The 21,699-nt window shown below is 42.7% G+C and overlaps 1 protein-coding gene across 1 annotated transcript in view; it reads left to right on the plus strand.

The window, feature by feature from the left end:
• Fbn1 (fibrillin 1) overlaps positions 1 to 21,699 on the plus strand; it is a 217,741-nt gene that overhangs the window by 49,621 nt on the left and 146,421 nt on the right. Inside the window, exon 7 of the mRNA XM_027421965.2 lies at positions 1,951 to 2,046. Coding sequence (XP_027277766.1) covers positions 1,951 to 2,046 — 96 coding nt within the window. The remainder of the gene's footprint in view (positions 1 to 1,950; positions 2,047 to 21,699) is intronic.

Genomic DNA, 21,699 nt, shown 5'->3' on the forward strand with positions numbered 1-21,699 from the left:
CATGTGTGTTGTTTGTGCACACACTCTTACTCACTCAGTTAGTCAGTCAATAAAATGTAATGGAAAACTCAACCTCTACTAACTGATTTAATGTAACAATGGTTTGAGTTGGAAGCTCTCCATATTGCCTCTAATGACGTGGAGGTCGGAGCTCAAATATGTCAGTGATTTCTCTGAGGATCCACAGGCAGTAATGATCAGGGTTGGGCCTGGGGCCCCCGTGGCCTCTTAACCACAGTCTGCGTGTCTAATGCAATGAGATATTAGCTTTCTCCACTTCACTTGACAAGGATTTACAGTGAGAAAGATGATTCTCAATGGGAAACATGGGAAATAGGAGGGATTGTAAGGCTCTGGCTGTAGAAGGAGAGCTGGGCATGGAGTCCCTGGCCTTTGGAAGGAGTCAGGAATCTGCCAGGCATCTCTCCCCGATGAACTTTAGCCCAAAGTCCAGAATGGACAGATGTCAATGAATGCAACCTGGAAAACCTTTCTTAAATGTCAGCGTCCTCATTTGTAAAATGTGAGAGTTGGCCTAAGTAGTTTCTCATTTTGTTTTCTCCTTTGACCTGTCTTTTCTGCCCTGACCATGAGGTAAGAGGCAAAGGAGAGAGAGAAAGAGAGACACTCAGAACCCTCTCTACCTTTATGGTGATGAAGGAACTCATATCTCAATTTCTTATATTTTTGGTTGCGAGTGCCTAGCCTTTAACAGCTGAGCCATCTCTCCAGCCCTCATATCTCAATTTCTGACCCTAAGCAGTGTGTTCGGTCAGGCCTTCTGGGGCAGAACACACGCTAGGATAGGATGAGATGAACAAATGACTTATTGGGTCAAAAAAGCAAAACAAAACCCTGTGGAAAATAAGAGGAAGAAGTTGGAATATGAAGGGATGGAGTTTAGATTGCTACACTGGAAGTCTAGGCAGGAACTCAAGGCAGGAACCTGGAGGCAGGAACTGAAGCAGAGCCCATGCAGGAACACTGCTTACTGTCTTGTTCTTTACGACTTGTCTGCTTTCTAAAGCAACCAGGAGCACACATTCCAGGATTGGCACTGCCCACAGTGAGCTGCACCCCCCCAATCAATCACAAATCAAGATAATTCCCTATCGACTTGCCTATAGGCAATCTGTTGGAGGCATTTTTCTAAATTAAGGTTCCTCTTCCCAGATAACTCCAGCTGTGTCAAGTTGACAAAAAGCTAACCACTACCCATGAAGCTATCCGCCACCATGAAGATGCTTACAATGCAGAGTTAGAGGAAATGGTGCAAAGGCAGGGAGGGCCAAGTTGGTACTTAAGCTCTCGGTTTTGGGTCATGCTTTTCCTTTTTCTTTCTTTCTTTCTTTCTTTCTTTCTTTCTTTCTTTCTTTCTTTCTTTCTTTCTCTTCTTCTTCTTCTTCTTCTTCTTCTTCTTCTTCTTCTTCTTCTTCTTCTTCTTCTTCTTCTTCTTCTTCTTCTTCTCCTCCTCCTCCTCTTCTTTTTTTTTTTTTGGAGGGGGCAACCAACATGTTCCTATACAAGCTTTTCAGGACATGCCTCACCAGTAGTGACTTAGATCTTGTTGCAACACTCATAAGGGTCTTAATCATCATGCAATCCCAGCAATAACATTTGATCACTTGCAGTTAATGGTGCTATCAGCAGGAGCATTGTTGCTCCTCAGAGGAGCCCTCTCAAAATTAAACATTAGTTGTGAGCAAGAGGCCATTGCTCATATGCAGTTTGCGTCTGGTGAAGCCAATTAGAAACAGATCTGAAAGCATTTCTCAGGGCTGCCTGTGATGAGACCTTAAGAGCAACCCAGGTTCAGAGTTACCTGTATGGGGGTTCCTACGAGGGGTGTGTGTTCAAGGCAAACACCAGGGTGATCATTCCCACCATGTCTGATCCCTTTTCTGGGGGTCCAAGTGCAGTGTTGTGAGACTTTCTCTCCTTATCTTGCAGCTGTCTGTGAAAGTGGCTGTCTCAACGGAGGGAGGTGTGTGGCCCCAAATCGGTGCGCATGCACATACGGCTTTACTGGACCCCAGTGTGAAAGAGGTAAAGTGAATCTGAGTGATTTGTATAAAGGCATTCTGGTGACTACTCTGTTACTGGCTTATACTGACATTGAGTATGCAGTTACTTCTTAAAGTTGTTTGACTGGATGTTAAGACTTTTTGAATTGTCACTGAGGAGGTCTCCAGGAGGCTAAGACAGTGGCTCTGAGTTTGTACGTTATTCAGCAGTTCTTGGCAATGGGATGTGGTATTCCATTGTGAGCTTATACATAAGAAGGATGGACACTCACACTATGTTGACTCCTCATGGGACCCTTGCCTGTGAGGAGGAGTGGATCGGGGATGGGTTAGGTAGGGGGTAAGGGAGGGAGGAGGTGGGAGGGAGGAGGTTGGGAGGGAGAACTGTGGTTGGAATGTAAAATGAAATAAAAGATAAAAAAAATGAAAAAAAAGAAAATAAAAAAGGATGGGCACTGAGATACAAAGAGGACCATTTCCCATGAAGGTGAAATATTGACCTTCATGTGATCCCAGTAGATTGAAGCTATGATTCCCCTCAAGCACACATATAGAAAGGGAAACGTTTAGAATGAAAAACACACATGAAGAGCGATTGATCTTGGCAGGAGCTGGAGTTACAAACTTGGAATTCATGGGTCACTGCAGAGGTTCCTAGAGTCTGCTAAGAGTGGTACTCATGACCTTGCACTCAGTGCAGGCCAGGAAGTGGGGACAACCACCGTGCTCACCTTCACCGACAAAAAGACAAAAACTCAGAGATGTTCAGGGATGGCCTCAAGGGCAAACAAGTATCAATAAGCTTTCATTTGAATCTGGATTTTCTGTTTTCAGATTTAATGCTCCCTCCTGCTATCAATTAAAAGAAAAATTCTGCCTGCTTTGTCTAGCTGTTGATACTAATATAATAGTCATGTGGGGATGTTCTTAATGAATGCTGGCTTTGTTAAAATTTTATCTCTAAATCCATAACCATCTTCTCATCATTTCTAGTTTTAATTTTCCTTATTTTATTATTGTGTTTTAAAACTGGTATTTAAAAATTGTCTGTCTCTCTGTGTGCCATATATTATATGTACACTTACGTGCACACCTGTGTTATCCATATGGAGGCCAGGAGAGGATATTGGTGACTCCCTCTCTCCTCCTTCACCTTATGTAATGGTGTTGGGCTCTCTCACTGAGTGTGAAGCCCCCTGTTTTGGATAGACTGGCTGGTCAGTGAGTTTCCAGGAGCTGTCTATCTCTTCCTTACAATGCTGGGGTCATGGCATGTCCACCTTTTATTTGGTTGCTGGAGATTTGAACTCAGTGACTCTTGTTTGCATAAGAAGTGCTCTTCCCCTTAGCCCCATCCTTGGTTATTTATAAAAGGTTTGTGTTATATAAAACTACAATTTATATTTCCTAGGAGCGGGGCATGGTAGCACATGCCTTTAATCCCAGAATTTAGGTGGCAAAGATATGTTGATCTGTGTGAGTTTAAGGCCACAGTGGTCTACATGACAAGTTCCAGGACAGCCAGAGTGCTATATAAAGAAACATGTTTCAAAAGAGAAAAGAAAAGAAAATTCCTCAGAACTTTTCAAAATTATAATGATCACTTTTCTCCAAAGCTGTATAAGGATTTTATTCTAAGATAGAAAGCAAAATTAAGTATCATGTGGTTGACATGTGACAATTAAGCCACATAGATGAGAGAAACAAAGAGCCTTGTGAGTTCTTTGTTTTTCCCAACTTGTCCATGTTGATCTAAATTCAGTTATTTTCTAACAAACTGATGGTATGTTTTGACAAGCAACTCTAGGCCAGTTTCTATGATTGTTGGATAAATTATATAGTATTTTGGTTATTCATGCCATCCAGAGTAATGCTATGTGGAGTGTAATTGGCATCTTACCATGCTGCATCTTGGCATCCTTTTGGAGTCTTTGTTTAAATGATTTCCCTTTATAATTTGCACATATATATCATTGCTCTTGAGCTAGTTCATATCCAGTGGCATCCTTAGCAATAAGAGGACAGTCTGTAATAGGAAGTAGCCTTCTGTGGCCTTGCTGTTTGCTTGGTGAAGATGCTCTAGATTAAAATTGCTAATGTGTGGCTTGGTGGTAAGTGAAGGGAGCTCTATAAGCATTGTTTGATTTGTCCTGGAGAACTGATTAATAAAATAAACATTCTTCTTTGAACAAAGTGGTCAGTAGTTGGCTGCACAGAATAACTGGCTCCCATAGTAGGAGGTTCTGATGCTGGCAGCCTGAAGGAAGGGGGGTTGCGGATCCATTCCCAGTACTACTTCAAAGATTTGATGCTTGCCAAAGATGAAGAAATGGCCCCAATACATAAAGTTACTAAATTCCTGGTCAAAGCTTGTGTATTTCTATGGGGAGTTCCAAGTTTGAGGTGTTTTTAAGCAGCCTTCACTTAAGTGTGGAAGGATCTGGCCACAAAGTAATAGTGACTATGGCAGCATTCCAGATACTGTTAGAAGTGGAGGTTGGGGAGAGGAAGTGGGCTTTCCCTAACTATTGCCCTCCATTGTTCTCCTAGGAACACAGCATTGACCTTCAGTGAGGGAAGGGAGACAAGGACTCCTTTTTTCCCCTCCTCATAGGGGAAAAGGGAGTGCCTTTTTTATTGCAAAATACATTTTCATGTATAGACGTCACTATTTTGTGTTCTTCCGAAAGTCATGGTTTTAAAGAATGGGGTCCTATGTCTTTTGTCAATTATGTATTTGTGATTTCATGAACAGACGATGAATGTGTAGAACCTATCATGACGGTCCATGTAGAAGTTGTGTTTAATGGAGTCACTACTTAAGTTAGTGTTTTTGTTGAGATGAGGCATTTTGTGTTTGGAAATAAACTTCTGGGAAGCCTTTATTCCAGCTGTGTTCTCTCTCTCCCCTCCTCCCCCTGATAATGGCACCTACTAAATTATAATGAAACTACAGATTTCTGTTTCCTTCACTGGAATACAGGCTCAGGAGCAACTATGGATTCAATATCCTTAGTGTGTAGTGATGTGTAGTACATGACCCATGCATGCGAACTGGGTTAGTCTAACATCTTCAGGAGATCCAGAGATAGACCATTGGTTGCCAACAGTATATTCTAGAGGTAATTTAGTGTTGGTTGCCTGTGTGTGGACAGCTTAACATCCTTACCAGTTTTGTGCCAACCTTTGCTACACAGTGAGTTCAAGACCATTATTATTATTAAAGATTAAAAAGTTAAGGCTAGGATGATATTTTCCTCTATGGTAAAGTTCAGCCAAGTTTCTTTTAAATAATTTTTAAAAGCTAGAAGAAGGTAGCCTTGACTATGGCTTGGAAGCATCTAATGCAGGGTTCTGGAATTTTCTCACTCACTTTGATTTAAAGGCACCAGTCTACTCTTGGAAAGAACAAATCTAGTCTGGTTGCTGTGGGCTCCCAAGGACTACACAGACTGTGAGCATGTGTACCCTCTCCTACATCCCGTTCATTTGTTCTGACAAGTCCCTGCTCCTGTCTCCATGGTGATGACAATACTGGACTCTTCACCAACTCCAGAAACACTTTTAGCTGCTACCTGCATGTCAGTGAAGCACAGAGGAAGCACTGTTGAGAAACTAACAGTGGGCTCCAGGTAGCAAGGAACAAGCACCATGGCTGATGGACCTGCCTCGTGGGGAGCTTCATGGGTAATGCAGGTGGGGTGGGTTTTATTTGTTTTTGTAATAATGAATAAACAACTAGGCTGCTTGCAACGTCACCTCATCCCTGTAAGTGCAGATGATGTTTGAGGAGTCTTGGTCCTCGTCACTTGGCTTCTCAAGCTATAAAAATGGTTTTGATTAGATACATTCAAAATAACTTTTAAAAATTCAAAAAATTAAAGTGTCATATTAAGCAACCAAATAAATATTACATGAACCAAGAAGAGCAATGACCATGGTGTCTAGCGAGTGGAAAGATGAGAGCACAGTGATGCAGGTTTGTGACAATCACACAGCCCTGTCTGGATACACCACTTCATCCAAGAAAAATGTTTATTTATTTTTTTTGAGAAATTTTTTGTTATGTAGCACAGGGTGGCCTTAAATTTTCGATCCTCCTGCCTCAGTGCCTGACCCCCCAACTGCTGAGGTGTGTGCATCGTCATACCTGCTTTAAATCTGTTTTCAGTAAATCCTACCGTGTGTATTTGGGATTTACAGTGCAATGTTACTGGATGCATAGACACAATAACATGCCTTTTACAGCGGAGCAAATTCCGTTATCGTCTCAGACATTCACTTGTTGGTAATAAGAGCAACAAAACCCTTCATAGAGTACTATGCTTGTTGGCAGTGGCTGGGGTTATGGAAATTGCCTTGTGTCCATGGATGAATGTATGGGTAGAGAAACTGGCACACCTGTGTGCAATAGACCACTAGCTAGCCTTGGAATAGGAATCTGCCGTTTTCCACAAATGATAGGCCCAGAGAACACTGTACTAAGTAGAAGGAGCCGTACTCAAAAAGTATAACATTTCAGTGTCACTTGTCGTGGACACTAATACAAAATCCGAAAGCCAAGTATTCAAAAGCAAGAAATAGTGGAAAGCAGCATATACGTAGGTTGAAGGAGTCTAGGAGCTGGCAAATGGAGGGGCCTTTTGTGCCTCTTCTCTGACTTTCCTGGGTCGTTGAGGTGAAGATTAACCTCTTTTTCTCATTGGGAATGTTTCTTCTGCTTATATGTCATTTTAAATTCTAAGAGGCTGTCACTAATGTTCCCAGAGTCAATGCTGTAGACCAACCCAGGCCTTGGGAGAACAGAGTTCTGAATGCTGCAGATATGCCTTACAAGGTGACAAGCAATAGCTGTGTCACTGACATGTTGAAGTGTTCTCTGAGCCTCACCTTTGGCGTTTAGTAATGGAGAGTGACAATGTGAGGGGACATAATGTCCTAAGGGTGACTCTATAACTAAGGTAGTATAACATTTGGGCAGCTGGCAGATCACTGAATATACCTGAATTTCTTTGACTTAGTCCAGAAACTACACCTGTTGACAAAGGTGTTCATCTTTTTGTTTGAGCAACTGTGTGTTCCAAGGGCATATATGCCCCCACAGGACTGGTGATGCAATCGGAAATCGACTGATTTCTGTCTCAAACTTACTATGATTCTCTTTCCCACTCTAGGGTAGGTTTTCTGTTGATTTGGGGCACTTTCTGGTGTTTTCCAGATTTCTTAATGTGAGCAAAGCATCCTGTGTTCTTGCTTTGGCTTACAGTGCCTTCTTTAGAGGTCTCTTCTCTTTAGCATCCTCGTTGCCTAGGCAGCCTTTGGGGAAGGATTCCAGCCCATCCTCACCAGCTGTCTCTTCTAGTAGCCCACAGCTGGAAACACTGCTGCCTTTTCATTTTTCCAGTTTTGGCACAGTAAAAACCCACTTTTGGAGCCCCCAATCACAAAACTACATAGGGCAGTATGCTGTGTCCTTCACAGAGTAGGGCCTGTGTACGTGCCTCTAGTAGGAACAATTTTGAAGTCACGTTGGTGACTTGGCATCATGAAGTTGACTCCGACCAGTTTCCTCAAAAGTGCTTGGGACTGCCTAGTTCTGTTAGGTAAGGGCCTTCCTGTCTCACCTACTTTGGATGCTTTGCTCTTGATATTCACACAGAATTAAGAGACCACCACATCCACCTTTGCAAATTCTGCACCATAGTGTCACATGTGACCTTGACTGTGTCACCTGTTGCTCCTGGTGCTTCAGTGGAAACTTTCGTTTTAACATGTTCTTCATCAGCAAAGTAAGAATTTAACATTTTAAAACAGGATCCTTATATATAAGCCATATAATATATATTAATATTATATGTTCATGTGTGTGCAGGTGCCAGAGGAGTATACCAGGTGCCCTTCTCTGTCACTCTCCATCTTACTCTCTTGAGACGGGGTTTCTCACCTGATCTGGAGCTGTACCGATAGTCAGAATGCCCCAGCAACCCTCCGTCTTCATTTCCACACAGTGCTGTGGTTACAGGCACTTCTGCAACTGCACCTGGCTTCTTATGTGAGATTCAAACTCAGGCCCTTATGCTTGCACAGTAAATGATCATTGAGCTGTCTCTCTATCCTCAAAGCTAGGAATGTACTATGGCTATAAAATTTGCAAGTGCTATTTCATCCTCAAAGACAATTAGTTTTGATTTTAATCTTTTAGTTCTTGTGAACTTGAATTTTTGTTACATTTATTTATTTATTTATTTATTTATTTGTGTGTGTGTGTGTGTGTGTGTGTGTGTGTGTGTGTGTGTGTGTACATTTTCTTGTACACATGCCATAGCACATGATGTGTGGAGGTCACAGGACAACTTTTGGGAGTCAATTTTCTCTATTTACAGTGTGGGGCCCAGGGATCAAATTCAAGTTATAAGGTTTGACATCAAGTGCTTTCTCCACTTAGAGCCATTTTGCTGGTCCCTTGTGAACTTTTTAAAAGCAAACTGGTTGTATAATGAGTAGCCACATTTAATTTTGGGGGACCTCCTTAGTCTGGAATGCTCAAAACTCAAAATTTTAATTTTTGTAGTAGCCACAAGAAGAAAAGGAAAAAAATGGGTAAATTTCCTTTTTTAAAAACTGTATTTTATTTTAACCCAATATATTATTTTAATAGATAGCACTAGGGGTTGTTAATACCATATATTCCATTCTTTTTTCTGTACTAAGTCTTTGTTTTATCACATCTCAGTCTGAAGCAGCAAATAATCACACATTGCTCATGGTTGCAGTGTTGTGCAGCAGAGGTCAGAGCTTGTTTCTAGTGTGCACAGCCAACCTTAAGCAAGGTCCTCTCTCCCTCCATCCTGCTGCTTTTTCTTCAGCCTTTCAGAAAGCGATGTTTTCATGAAAAACAAAGGACAACATTGATATTCAAAAGTACCACAAACCTCTGATTAGTCTAATTTATCAGGACCATTTACTGGAATCTATTCAAGCATGAGCGATGAACACAATTATTCACAGTCATGTCAGATGTAACGACTACAGCAAATATTCACTAAAGGCCTAGCATTGACCTATGCACGGTGGTAGAAACAGGAAGTAACATGGCTCTTGTCAACAGCCAAATATATATATATATATATATATATATATATATATATATATATATATATTTGCAAAGACAGACATGCGTGCAGTAGACAGCAAAGTAGCAGAGATGCCAAGAAGCACAGCAGATGGTGGTGGGAAGGCAGTGCTCATATATTCAGAGACTCCGTTTGATCTGGGGCAAAAGGAGGACTCACTCCTGGGAGCACCATTTTGTGGGAGCAGAGATGGAGCCTATGGGTCCTCTGGTCTCAATGAAGAGCTGGGTATAGGTCTTTCTGAAGCTCCCTCCCTCTGTTCTTCTTGGGCTTCTGTATGAATACTGTCCTGGGTCAGGTAGTGGGCTTTTAAAAAAATTCTCCTCTGTATGTATAAATTGGGAGAGGGCCAGTTAATTTCTAAAACTGTTTCAGTGCTATCTTATGGACTGCAGTGTAGAGACACTTACCAGGTTTATATGATCAGTCAGAGAATACTATAGAATATTTGGTGCTTAAGTTCCCTGGCAGTTATGGTATCTAGGGGTTTATCAATCTTTGGGGTTTATGAATGTATATTGGACAAACATCTAGAGCTTTATAATCCAACTGATGTGCCAAAGTACTTTTTGTAGAACATTAGTCCCAAGAGGGGTCCATAAAAAGCAGTTTCCATGGTCAACATCATTTTGGAAATCCTATACCACATTCTTATTTTTTGAGAGGTTCTAGGAGTATTACAATATGAACTCCTGGGAGTCCTGGGCAAAACAAAATATTTTGGCTAAGTTCAAGTTAAAAACTAGATATTTTCAAATCCATCTATCCATTCAGAATCTTTCTCTTTCTCTTCCTTGGCATCTTGGATTTACTTATCCTGATTGTATTGATGAAGGTCACTTCACGTGCCCATGGCCATGGCTTCATGATCTGCTTCTTACATTGTCCCCACTAAGAAGAGGTGACCATTGAAACACCTGGGTGGCTTTGGAGGAAGAGCATCATTGCACACTCATTGTTTGTCTAACTGACATAAATTTATGTGAGCCTGTAACAGCATTTGGGTTTGTCTCTCCTTCACCCGACCCCATCAGCCTCCAGATGTTTTGGCTGACATCACCACCCTGCGCACATTTCAGTGTTGGTTAATGCATCCATTAAACTTTTGGTCTTTGTCGTTCACTTTAAGAATTGCATTAGCCCAGCAGAGATCCACGGTCAAACATTAGGTCAAGCTCGGGGAATCCTGCATAAGAGGGGTAGGAAGGATTGTAGGAGTCATGGGTCAAGTACATCACAAGAAAACCCACAGAGTCAACTAATCTGGACTCATAGGTACCCACAGAGACTGACTCAACAATCAGGGAGCCTTCATGGGCCTGACCTAGGTACTCTGCATATATGTGACAGTTGTTTCATTTGTCTTTGTGTGAGACTCTAACAGTGAGAGCAGGGGCTGCTTTGGAGACCCATTCCTCCTACCAGTTTGCCCCATCCAGCCTTAATAGAAGAGGAGGTGCCTAGTCTCACTGTAACTTGACATACCATGGCTGGCTGGTGTCCATGGGAGGCCTACCTGTATCTGAAGAGAAACAGAGGAGGAAGAGTGGATGAGGGGGAGAGGGATTGTGGGGGGAGGAACTAGGAGGAGAGGAGGGAGAGGAAACTTTGGTTGGGATGGCAAAAAAAAAACATAAAACAAAGAAAAAAAAAGGATTGCATTATCCCATTTTTGCCTTTTTAGTCCTATAATGACTTCTTAGGTTTCTTGAATTTGGTAAAATTCAAGATTAAATTTAGATTGTGTGGTCAAGACTATCTTTGAGGATTTATGCTGATGATTTCTTTAGATGGTATTTACTAAGAGGTAAATACACCATCTTATTCACCATCTTAAGAAACTTTTAACATGTAAGATCTGGGAATTGCAGAAGTTGCTATAGTTTTAAGGCTGATAAAATACTGACCTAAGTTGTGTCAGCCACACTTTGGTACTCCCAAAGACAAAAGCCTGTGCTTGAGATTCTTCCTATCTCATCAAATATCAAGTTTAGCACAGCACAGCAAGTAGGTTTTATTAAGTAGCGGCGGTTCACATATTCTAACTGTGGAAAACTGAGGCTGGTAAGAAGTACTTAGATAACAACCAGACCTTTGGCACAACTCCTGAGATGAGAATTCTGAACACTTTTGAGGTTAGCAAATGCCTCACACTCTGTATGGACAGTGACGGTGACTGTAGAGCTGTCACTGGTCTGTGTCGGGCGGGGGGGGGGTCTAGATTCTGGGGAGGACCAGCTTTCCCATAACATCTCAGCAACAACGCTTGCCCTAAACTGTTTCAGAACTTTAACAGATTGAGACATTTGTTTCCTTAGAAGATGAAAATATTCTAAGGGCTCAGTTTATAAAACAGGACCATGTGTGTTTCTGTCCGGGGAGCTGTGGACCCTGCCTGCTGTCCCCACAGAGGCCCCATTGACCTCTGCTGTTTCAGGACACCGAACCAGGCTGTAAGTGAAGGCTTGCAAGTCAGGGCCACATTTATTCAAAGGGAAAGAGGTTTTTTTTTTTTTTTTTTTTTTTTTTTGCGTGTGCTTGCTTTTGAGGAATCGGCTCTTTCCTCAAGTCACCATGGATTCTCCTACTTTCTCAGGATCCCTCCTTCTAAATCAGTCTCATTAGCCCAGAGCAGCACAAGATCCCCTTAGCCCCCTCGGCAGTAAGGTTTGATCCAGTTGTTACTTACGTGACTTGTAAACTTCTTTAAAAATAGGCAAGTATATTGTAACTTTCTCTAGTGGGGGAAGAGTAAAAGCCAAGACACACACGGCCTCTTAATGACATGGGGCTGGCACTGGAAAACGGCATGCAGGAGAACTGACTTCTCTTCCTTGAGAAAGACAGCCTTTAATCACCACAGAACATTCTTCAAGATATTTTTAGAACTCATAACCTGGGGTAGGATAGGCGCTGTCTCTTTGAACCTCATTTAGATCGGCTTTCTTCCTGTCATACTTCCACTTATCAAGCAGACAAGTTCTCACAAAACTAATGAAGCAGTAACTCGAAGACATCATGGCCTTCTCATGGTGGGCTCTCCTCAAGAATTCTGGGTTGTTGTTCTTTAATTTTTATGAATGAAAGGAAATAATAAGGAAATCATTCCCAGAACCACATTTGACCCCAAAGGAGCCTGTATACCAGTTTAATATTATATGGCCATCATTTAAATGTTACCATAAAAATGATTATGTAGGAGATGTAGTCTTTCTTAACTGCTTTACCATTCCTAGAATACTTGGGTAAGAGCTCAGGCAAGGGAAAGAAATCCTTCCATTTGCAGACCATGGGTAACTAATTTCCTATGTTCCCATAGTTTTACTTCCCTGATCTGTATAATGGGTGTAGTGAGAGGACTTGCCTAGTGAATTGTTGAGAAGATTCAATGAAGTAATTCAGAAAGCACTTAGCACGGGGCTTGAACGATGCATTTCTGGCGACTGGCATTCTCACTCTCATTTAAGTGAAGGTCATCTTAGATAAATGCTGTTTCTTCATAAATGTCATTGTGAAAGTTTCTATAGCAGTGAATTTAAACCTATCTTTAGAGGCTCCACTGTGATCACCCCCGCATTTAGAAGTTTTGTTATTTTATTTTAATAGTTCTTTTGGATCTACTCAGATGCAGCCAACATTCCTCTTGAGCATAATACCAGCCATATGAGTCTCCTTAACACACACCCAGCTCTTGCGTGTGGTTGTAATACAGAATGACACTACAGTAGGACAAAATGCAAAATATGGAGGAGAAAGAGGTTAGCAAATCCTCAATAAAATGTAATGCTGATCTTGGCTGAGAAGTGTTTGCTCTCTACCATGAGATGAAGTTTATGAAAGGGTTTTTCTGCTCTTATTGCCACCTATAACCAAACTGAACATGAACTTTCCCCTTCACAAAAACCAGCAGCCAAACATAAGAGATGCTTCAAAGCTGTGTTTGTGTTAGATGCTAATCTCATGGCTGTGACATACCGACAAAAGCAACATAACGAATGATTTGGCTCATGGTTTAAGAAAGGATACAGTCTGTTCTGGCCAGGAAAGCATGCAGCAGGAGTTGGATGTGGATGGTCACAGTGTATCCACAATCATGAGGCAGAGAGTGGACTGGAAGAAGGGCTGATAAACTCTCAAGTCCTACCAGAAGTGACTCACTTCCTCCAAAGAGGCTCCAACTCACACAGCCCTCCAAAAAAGTGCCACCAACTTGGGACCAAGTTCACACAGGTGAGAACATGGGAGATGTTTCACATTCAAACAATAGCTGTGCCACCCTTAGTAATGTGGCATTCTAAAACTCAATGAGAGGTATTAAGATACTGACCTTTAGCAAAACAATCAGAACAGTTGCAGAGTTCATACTTAGTTTTACTGTGGATGTGATAACTTGAGTGTACAAATAGCATTGTCAGGTTGGTTGGCAGTAAGAAGAGCTTCTAGTCACAGCACCACAAGCCACACTTCTTTTATTCCAAAGCAATAAAAATGTTGATTCTGGAAGACTTAAGCTTGGAAAACCAAAATATTGGAGTAATTTAAACCCACAGCTTTCATACCATCTTCATTAGTGTTAAATTCTATGACGCTTAGCATGAACAAAGAGGCTCATAAGTGCTGAAGAGATGACTCAGCGGTTAAGAGAGCATACTAATCTTTGCAGAGGACCCAAGTTCTAGTCCCACCACCCACATCAGGTGGCAACTCACAGCCACCACTGCCAAGGAATTCAGCACCTCAGACCTCCACAGGAACCTACACTCACATGCTCACACCACTCATATGCTCACACCACTCACATGCTCACACCACTCATATGCTCACACCACTCACATGCTCACACCACTCACATGCTCACACCACTCACATGCTCACACACTCACATGCTCACTCCACTCATTTAAAAGCATCTTAAGCTAAAAGGAAACTGCTGCAAGTGGAGTTGTAAACTTACCTGTGATGTGTTGGTGATAGAGCACTTGTCTGAAATAGATGTAGTACAATTGCCCCAGCTCCCAAACAGGTGTTCTCATGGGAGAACATGGACAGAAGGACCTGAATGAAGCATGCTAAGACACAAGCATAGTACCATATTCTAGACATAGTAAGGGGCCCTGTACAATGGATTTTTCTTCAGTACATTAATAGCCCAAGTGATAAGAGGGCAGGGTTCTTCTCAGTTTTCTTTAAAGTCAGAGGGCTCTGGATAATTATGTTACTTGTACTGATTTTTCTCTAATTCTTGGGTGCATGCAGATCTGAGCCCCTAGTTTTTCCCTGGAACCATCATTAAGTTGGAACCTTGGCGACCTAAAAACAAGGATGCCATGGAAGTGAATTGTTGAGGCACCACACATTCTGAGACAATGCATGCTTTTGAGTAGATGGCTGCAGAATTATCCCTCGGGAACGCCTTTGGATGTTGTAACAGCAGTTCTGCCCTCTATAAATCATTTGCTATTTGGAGGAGTCCTGGCCACCTCCTCAGTCACTAGATACATTTGTAATAGTTTATGTGAGAAATAACAACAGCCACCTAGCAACATACTGTTTGGTCACGTCATGTTTCAGAATGCCACATGTGGTTTTGTGCGCTTTGGAAAGACAAGCTCTTACTGTTTCTAAAAGATACTGAAAAATTAAACAGCAGAGAATGACCCCATTGTGTACAAGAGGAGAGGCCAGGCTTATCTACAAATGAAATAGGGGCTTGCTGATTCATTAGTGTGGCTCTAATCCACTAGGGGCCACCATCTGTTGGTTCACTACCTTATGCCCAATGTCTAGAATCCAGTAGCTCAGTAAGCATTTGTTAAATTTCTTGTGAGTAAATTAAGAAATGATTTATCTACCCTCTGTCTCTTGTAGGTGGGGTTCCTTTAGGTTTTAGGTTACTATAAAAAATAATGGGTTTTATTCTGTCTTTTTTCATTTCTCAGTTATAACTTCATTATGAATATCAGTATCTTTCATTCAACTTTTTAATAAATTTTATTTCAATTAGAAACAATCTTATTTTACCTACCAATCCTAGTTCCCTCTCCTTTCCATCCTCCCATGGTCCCCACAGACCCCCCCCCATTGCATCCCCCATCCATTCCCCAGGGAGGGTGAGGCCTTCCACGAGGGATCATCAAAGTCGTCAAGTCATTTGGGGCAGGGCCTAGGCCCTCCCCCATGTATCTAGGCTGAGAGTATCCTTTCATGGGGAATGGGCTTCTGAAGTCCATTGGTACACTAGGGATAAATACTGGCTCCACTGCCAGAGGCCCCATAGATTGCCTAGGTCTCCTAGCTGACACCCATGTTCAGGGGGCCTGGTTCTGTCTTATGTTGGTTCCCCAGCTGTCAGACTGGGGTCTGTGAGCTCCCCCTTGTTCAGGTCAGCTATTTCTGTGGGTTTCACCAGACTGGTCTTGACCCCTTTGCTTATCTCTCCTCCCTCTCTACAATTGGATTCCAGGAGTTTGGCTCGGTTCTGAGCTGTGGATATCTATCTATCTATCTATCTATCTATCTATCTATCTATCTATCTATCTATCTATTCCTCTAACTTTTAAAACAATGAACAGTGTCACACACAGCCAGTGACTTTTGAAAAGTGTTCCTTTCCACCTCCAGGGAGCCTGCTTTATGTGGTCATTCCATCTGTTGTGCATATAGACATCCCTACTTCACTCAGTCCTAGGAGTTACTCCTATTTTATAGCCAAGAGAACCTTGGAAATCGACCCCAAAATGTGTGTGTGTGGACATCTAGAAATGAGGCTTGTGGCTTCAGAAACAACCCAGCTGTTGAGTGGGACATTCATCCAGTCCTCAGCACTCATGGCCAGCTCTTCCGCTCGTTCACTGTTCTTAATGAACCTTAGTATTAGCTGGCTTTATTCCTCCATCTCAGTCCATACACCTGCTTGATTTTGGGTTGGCATTTTTAAATTTCTGTTCTGTGTCCCTTAGTCTTCAGATCCGTTTTAAAATTCTCAATTTTATATGACTAGGACAATCTTTTGGGTTGAGTTTATTGGGAGGGATTGTCTTTCACTGTAAGGGGCTGTTGTAGGGCAGGCACTCTGCTGAAGCTGTGATGAATAAATAAAGTTTTTATTAAAACATAAAAGGTGTGAGACCTCATGGACATCGAGCTTTGGCTTAAGTAGGAAGAAAATGTGGTTCTGGTGGAGCTTGAGATTTCTTCTTCTTCTTCTTCTTCTTCTTCTTCTTCTTCTTCTTCTTCTTCTTCTTCTTCTTCTTCTTCTTCTTCTTCTTTTCTCTCTGTCTCTCTCTGTCTCTCTCTGTCTCTCTCTGTCTCTCTCTGTCTCTCTCTGTCTCTCTTCTCTCTCTCTCTCTCTCTCTCTCTGTGTGTGTGTGTGTGTGTGTGTGTGTGTGTGTGTGTGTGTGTGTGTGTGTGTTCATGTACATGATGCATGTGTGCAAGCTTTCAGGAGTCAGTTCTCTCCTTCCACAGTGTAGGTTTGGGGAATCAGACTCAGGTCATCAGGCTTGACAGCAAACGCCTTTACCCACTAAGCCATCTCACTGGCTTCTTGTGGGTATGAAGTCAGAACAGGATATTGAAACGAGAAACCAGGCAGAGGCTGAGAATCTCTCTCGTGATCAGTTTGGTTTGTTTATCAGGACTTTCTTTTTTCATGGAAACAACTGAGAATTTGAAGCAGAAGGTCTGTGGGAACAAAGATTTGGGGCTGCTTTATCATATAACTAAAAAATGCCTTACATCCAATACGTGTTCAATACGAGTTGAAAGCATGGATCCCACTTTATTCTGTGGTTCAAAGCTGAGAGTGTGAGTGGCACCATGGCTGTGGTGATGCGCAGCGATCAGCTTCCTCAGTTGCCAAGCCAACAATGTAAAAATCGCAGCAAGTGTTTGCCCTGCTGTACCATGCATACATTTCCAGTCACTCTCCTTCCACCCACTGTACGTGATCATGAAATTGCCCTAGCTTAACTCTATATAGCAGAATAGTCACTGTAGCTAATCTGTGGCTGAAAAGAGGGGGGTGAGAATGACAGGAATTCAGTGTACTCCTTTGGGTAGCCTAGAGTGACATGGATTAATATGCCGCCAATGTTCTTCCCCTGAGAAACATTTGGTCACAAGAAGATCTGGCTTGAAGAAGAAACTCAAATTAGGGTGTGTGGTGTTTGGCACAGTCTTTAATCACTGGGACAGCCTAATGTACATCTGGTTCCTTTTTTCCCATGCTTTATTTGGGGTGTCCAGCAAGACACACTTCCTGCCTGTGGGGTTATCTACATTCATAGACTGAGTCTTGCTTTGCCAAGTCACACAGAGAAGGCAGCACACAGAGCACACAGGACAGTGTTGGGACTGGACAGAACCGCTGCTGAAAACTAGCACAAGAGTGCTAAGGCAAGTTTCCTAGGGCAGTAGAAACTGGGGTGCTTGACCGAAGGTCAACAGGCATCAGTTGTGTTGTTTCTGCCTTTCAGTTATCCCTTCTGCCTTTCAGTTTTCCCTTGAAACACAGATGTCACAACTGTTAGATTGCCAAAAAACAAGACTACATATGTTCTTTTAGCCATGATGTGTACATAGCTGCACGTTTTTTGATAGTGTCACAGTGTGGGACAACTGGAAAAATCAGAAAAGAAGAAAAAGGAAAGAAAACTAAGATGCTGGATGGGAAGTAAAAAGAAGTGTGTGGAAAGTTTAAGCTTTTGCCTTTAGCTTCAGTAACTGGAGAGAAATAAAAGATCGAACATCTGCATCCTTTCCAATTACTCTCCCCATAGAGCGATCCACACGCTGGTTTCTTCTCTATGCTGTAATGACGTTGTATTGAACACATCACAGGAAGTTCTTGAAGGTGATGCAAATGGTTAGTATGGGATTCTAAGCCACAGCGAGAATTCTCACCTGATGTGTTGCGAAGGACCTACAGGGCAGGTCCACGGCTGCCTGGGAACAATGGAAAAGCTGTTCCTTCGTTGATCACAATTTCATCCTTTCAGTGGTTGTCTGGATTCCTTTCCTCTGTTATCTTTCAGTAATTTTGTTCCATTTTTAAAACAGACTACTTTTCAAGTTCGTAAAATGAATATTGGCGACGGATCTATTAGACATGATGGTGACTGATAGGTCATACATGCTGCTGCACTGAGCATAATTGAAGCATGGGCTTGATAACATATAAGACACACTCACTGGCTAACAGCTTGTCTTAGGACAAGGAGACTGAAGGAGCCACACTTGAACCTGCTTTTCTCACCTTGAGTCTTTGAAGGGATGGGCAGGTGCTCTGTTGTTTCTCAGATCATTGTGGGCTGAGGAGGGATTTATAGACTAAAGAATGAATTCCACACTGAAGCGAAAGCTTGTCAGGAGAGTTCTCTCCATTGTTGTTCAGTATCCTGATGGGTTCCAGGTGACTTTGGATTCCTGAAGGCTGGCTTTGGAGGATTTGAGTTTTTTCGGACTATAAAAATTAAGCATGCCAACTTCCTTCCTTGTTTATCTGTAAATATATGTCCAGCTGTATTTGAAATCACAGCATGGAAGGAAAATATTATAGGCATTATTAAAACTGAGCAGCAGCCTAATAGGAATCATATAGCTGTCTAACCTCAGGGAATGACTTCTAAGTTCAACTGACACAGCGTCTTTTGGACTCAGCTTTTGCTCAGAAATGATCAGTTATGAGTGTGTAAAGAATTGGCTCTTCCCTTCTGTGATTGCTACATTCATACCATTACCATGACACAGAGCCCTCCTCCTCCTCCTCCTCATGCTCTTGGCTCTCTCACTTGCTCTCTCTGCCTGCCTTGCCTTCAACACCACAGTCCCCTGCTGGTACCCAATCCTTGAAAGTGTCTCAGAGTTTTACCGCACTGGAGATAAATACATTTCCAGAGTGTGCATATTTAACTTCAAGGCAAGTCACAGAGCACACTTTGGAGAGTGTACATCCATGAATGGAGCAGTGTCAGAGGGAGAGTCAGAGCCCAGGTCTCCTCCAGAGTCTAGTTCACAGCACTGTCCAATGGCCCCCAAATAACACCACCAGCAAAGGTACCTAACAGTTCAGTTGGTTTCCTTTCTGCACAGGCACTCGGATTTTTACCATGGAGATGCAGTTCTCCTTCTATTTCTCTGATTTAATGCAAAAACTTAAAAATGATTCTGAAAGAGTTCCCAACCTTAAGGTTAGACTTTTAAGTATTTTCTTCTTCTAAAATATTGGAATAACAGCCCATCTCACGATGCTTAGTTTCACCTCCTGGACTCCAGTCTTTAAGATCTTTTTCACAACATGCCCCAGTGTTGAGTGTTGGTGAGAAGAGGCATTACTTTGGTAACAAGTACATAGGAACAGCTGAATTTCCTTTTAAATTGTTAAGCTGCTCGATAGTCCATGCCAGCTGAAGACTGCTCTTACAGTAAGATGTGTTAAGTGTACCATTGTTAACTGTGTTCCTTGTTGGAAGGGGCCAAGCAGGATGTCTCCTCGCCCCTAGCTGGTGTACTTCCTTGCCCAGATCAACTGGTGTATTATGGAGCATTACCAACCAATGAAATATGAAAGTGGAAATGGCACTGTTGACTGGAGGGGTAATGAGAATTCCCAGGGCCACTTAACTCTGAGAAAGCCCACGCTTTGTTTACTTAAGAGGCTGGTTTGCAAGTTTCTTGATTCCTTACTGTGAAAATGCCACAGTGTGTGATGATGGAGAAAATGGAAAGAAGAAAATGATAAATGGAGTGGACCAGCAAAGGGTGGCAGGAGCTGTTTAAACGCCCACCTCCTTGGAGTTAATCAGTGGTTCATAAACTTAAAATGCCTTTTTGTTTTGAGAACCAAGTTTCAGACTCAAGTTACACAAGAGAAAATGTTATTTGGCTTGAGAACGGAAGGAACTCGGTTCACATGAATTCGTAGGCAGATTCTTTTATCATGGGGGAATTGCAATTAGGGATTCGGGATCTTGAGAACATGGTTGTGACCTAGTTATTCCTGTACTTGGAGTACTCATAGGAGGTACTGGCTAGGACTGGACATAATGAATTAAGAGTTTCCAGCTGGGATGTGATGAAAGCACTCTGGGAGTCTCCGTGTCTTGGCCAGACTGCATGGGGTATAACTTGGAGGGACCCAAACTAGCTGGAGTATATGACAGATTTATGGCCCAATTGGTGTTGGGCATCAGGAAAAAAGGCTGAGGCTTAAGCTTCCTTGAGAACTCTGCCTTCTGGAAGATTGGCCATTGGGCAGCTGAAGAAGAAGAGGGTGACTTCTTTCTGTGATGGGGATACCCAGCTAGAGACAGGGAAACCAGAAACCAGCTGGCTTTTCTTCCTTTCTTTCTTTTTTCTGATGGCAGCTCCTCCTCCAAGACCCCTTCTTTGCCTCTTTGCAGTTCTCAGTGGCTCCTTCCACACTGCACGGCTTGCATGATTTGGTTCTGGTGCTAGGCCACGGGAAGTCATGCGGTCAGGAACCTTCCCCACTGGGACCACACTCCTGTTCTTTGTTGTAATCACAACTACCATAGTAGTAGCATGTGAAGTAGTAGTAGTAAACTTTGTTGAGTGAAAGCTTGAATGGCTGGAGTTATTTTAAGCTGGAAGTTCATGTTAGTCTTTCAGCCTTCCCTTTGTCATCTCTCCCTACTCTTGTCCCCTCCATCTCCTTCCTTCATTATCTCTCCCTGCCCTTACCCCCTTATCTCCCATCAAACATTAATTAGAGTGTGCTAGGGAACTGCACCAGTAGAGACAGATGATCCAGCTGGAGGTGCTTCACTGTGATAGAGACAGCTGATCAAGCTGCAGGTGCTTCTCTGTGATAGAGACAGCTGATCCAACTGCAGGTGCTTCTCTCTGATAGAGACAGCTGATCCAACTGCAGGTGCTTCTCTGTGATAGAGACAGCTGATCCAACTGCAGGTGCTTCTCTGTGATAGAGACAGCTGATCCAACTGCAGGTGCTTCTCTGTGATAGAGACAGGTGATCCAGCTGCAGGTGCTTCTCTGTGATAGAGACAGGTGATCCAGCTGCAGGTGCTTCTCTGTGATAGAGACAGGTGATCCAGCTGCAGGTGCTTCTCTGTGATAGAGACAGCTGATCCAACTGCAGGTGCTTCTCTGTGATGGAGACAGCTGATCCAACTGCAGGTGCTTCTCTGTGATAGAGACAGCTGATCCAACTGCAGGTGCTTCTCTGTGATGGAGACAGCTGATCCAACTGCAGGTGCTTCTCTGTGATGGAGACAGCTGATCCAACTGCAGGTGCTTCTCTGTGATGGAGACAGCTGATCCAACTGCAGGTGCTTCTCTGTGATAGAGACAGGTGATCCAGCTGCAGGTGCTTCTCTGTGATAGAGACAGGTGATCCAGCTGCAGGTGCTTCTCTGTGATAGAGACAGCTGATCCAACTGCAGGTGCTTCTCTGTGATGGAGACAGCTGATCCAACTGCAGGTGCTTCTCTGTGATGGAGACAGCTGATCCAGCTGCAGGTGCTTCTCTGTGATGGAGACAGCTGATCCAACAAGTGGTG

Source organism: Cricetulus griseus, chromosome 6, assembly GCF_003668045.3.
Source record: "Cricetulus griseus strain 17A/GY chromosome 6, alternate assembly CriGri-PICRH-1.0, whole genome shotgun sequence".
Classification (NCBI taxonomy): Eukaryota; Metazoa; Chordata; class Mammalia; order Rodentia; family Cricetidae; genus Cricetulus; species Cricetulus griseus.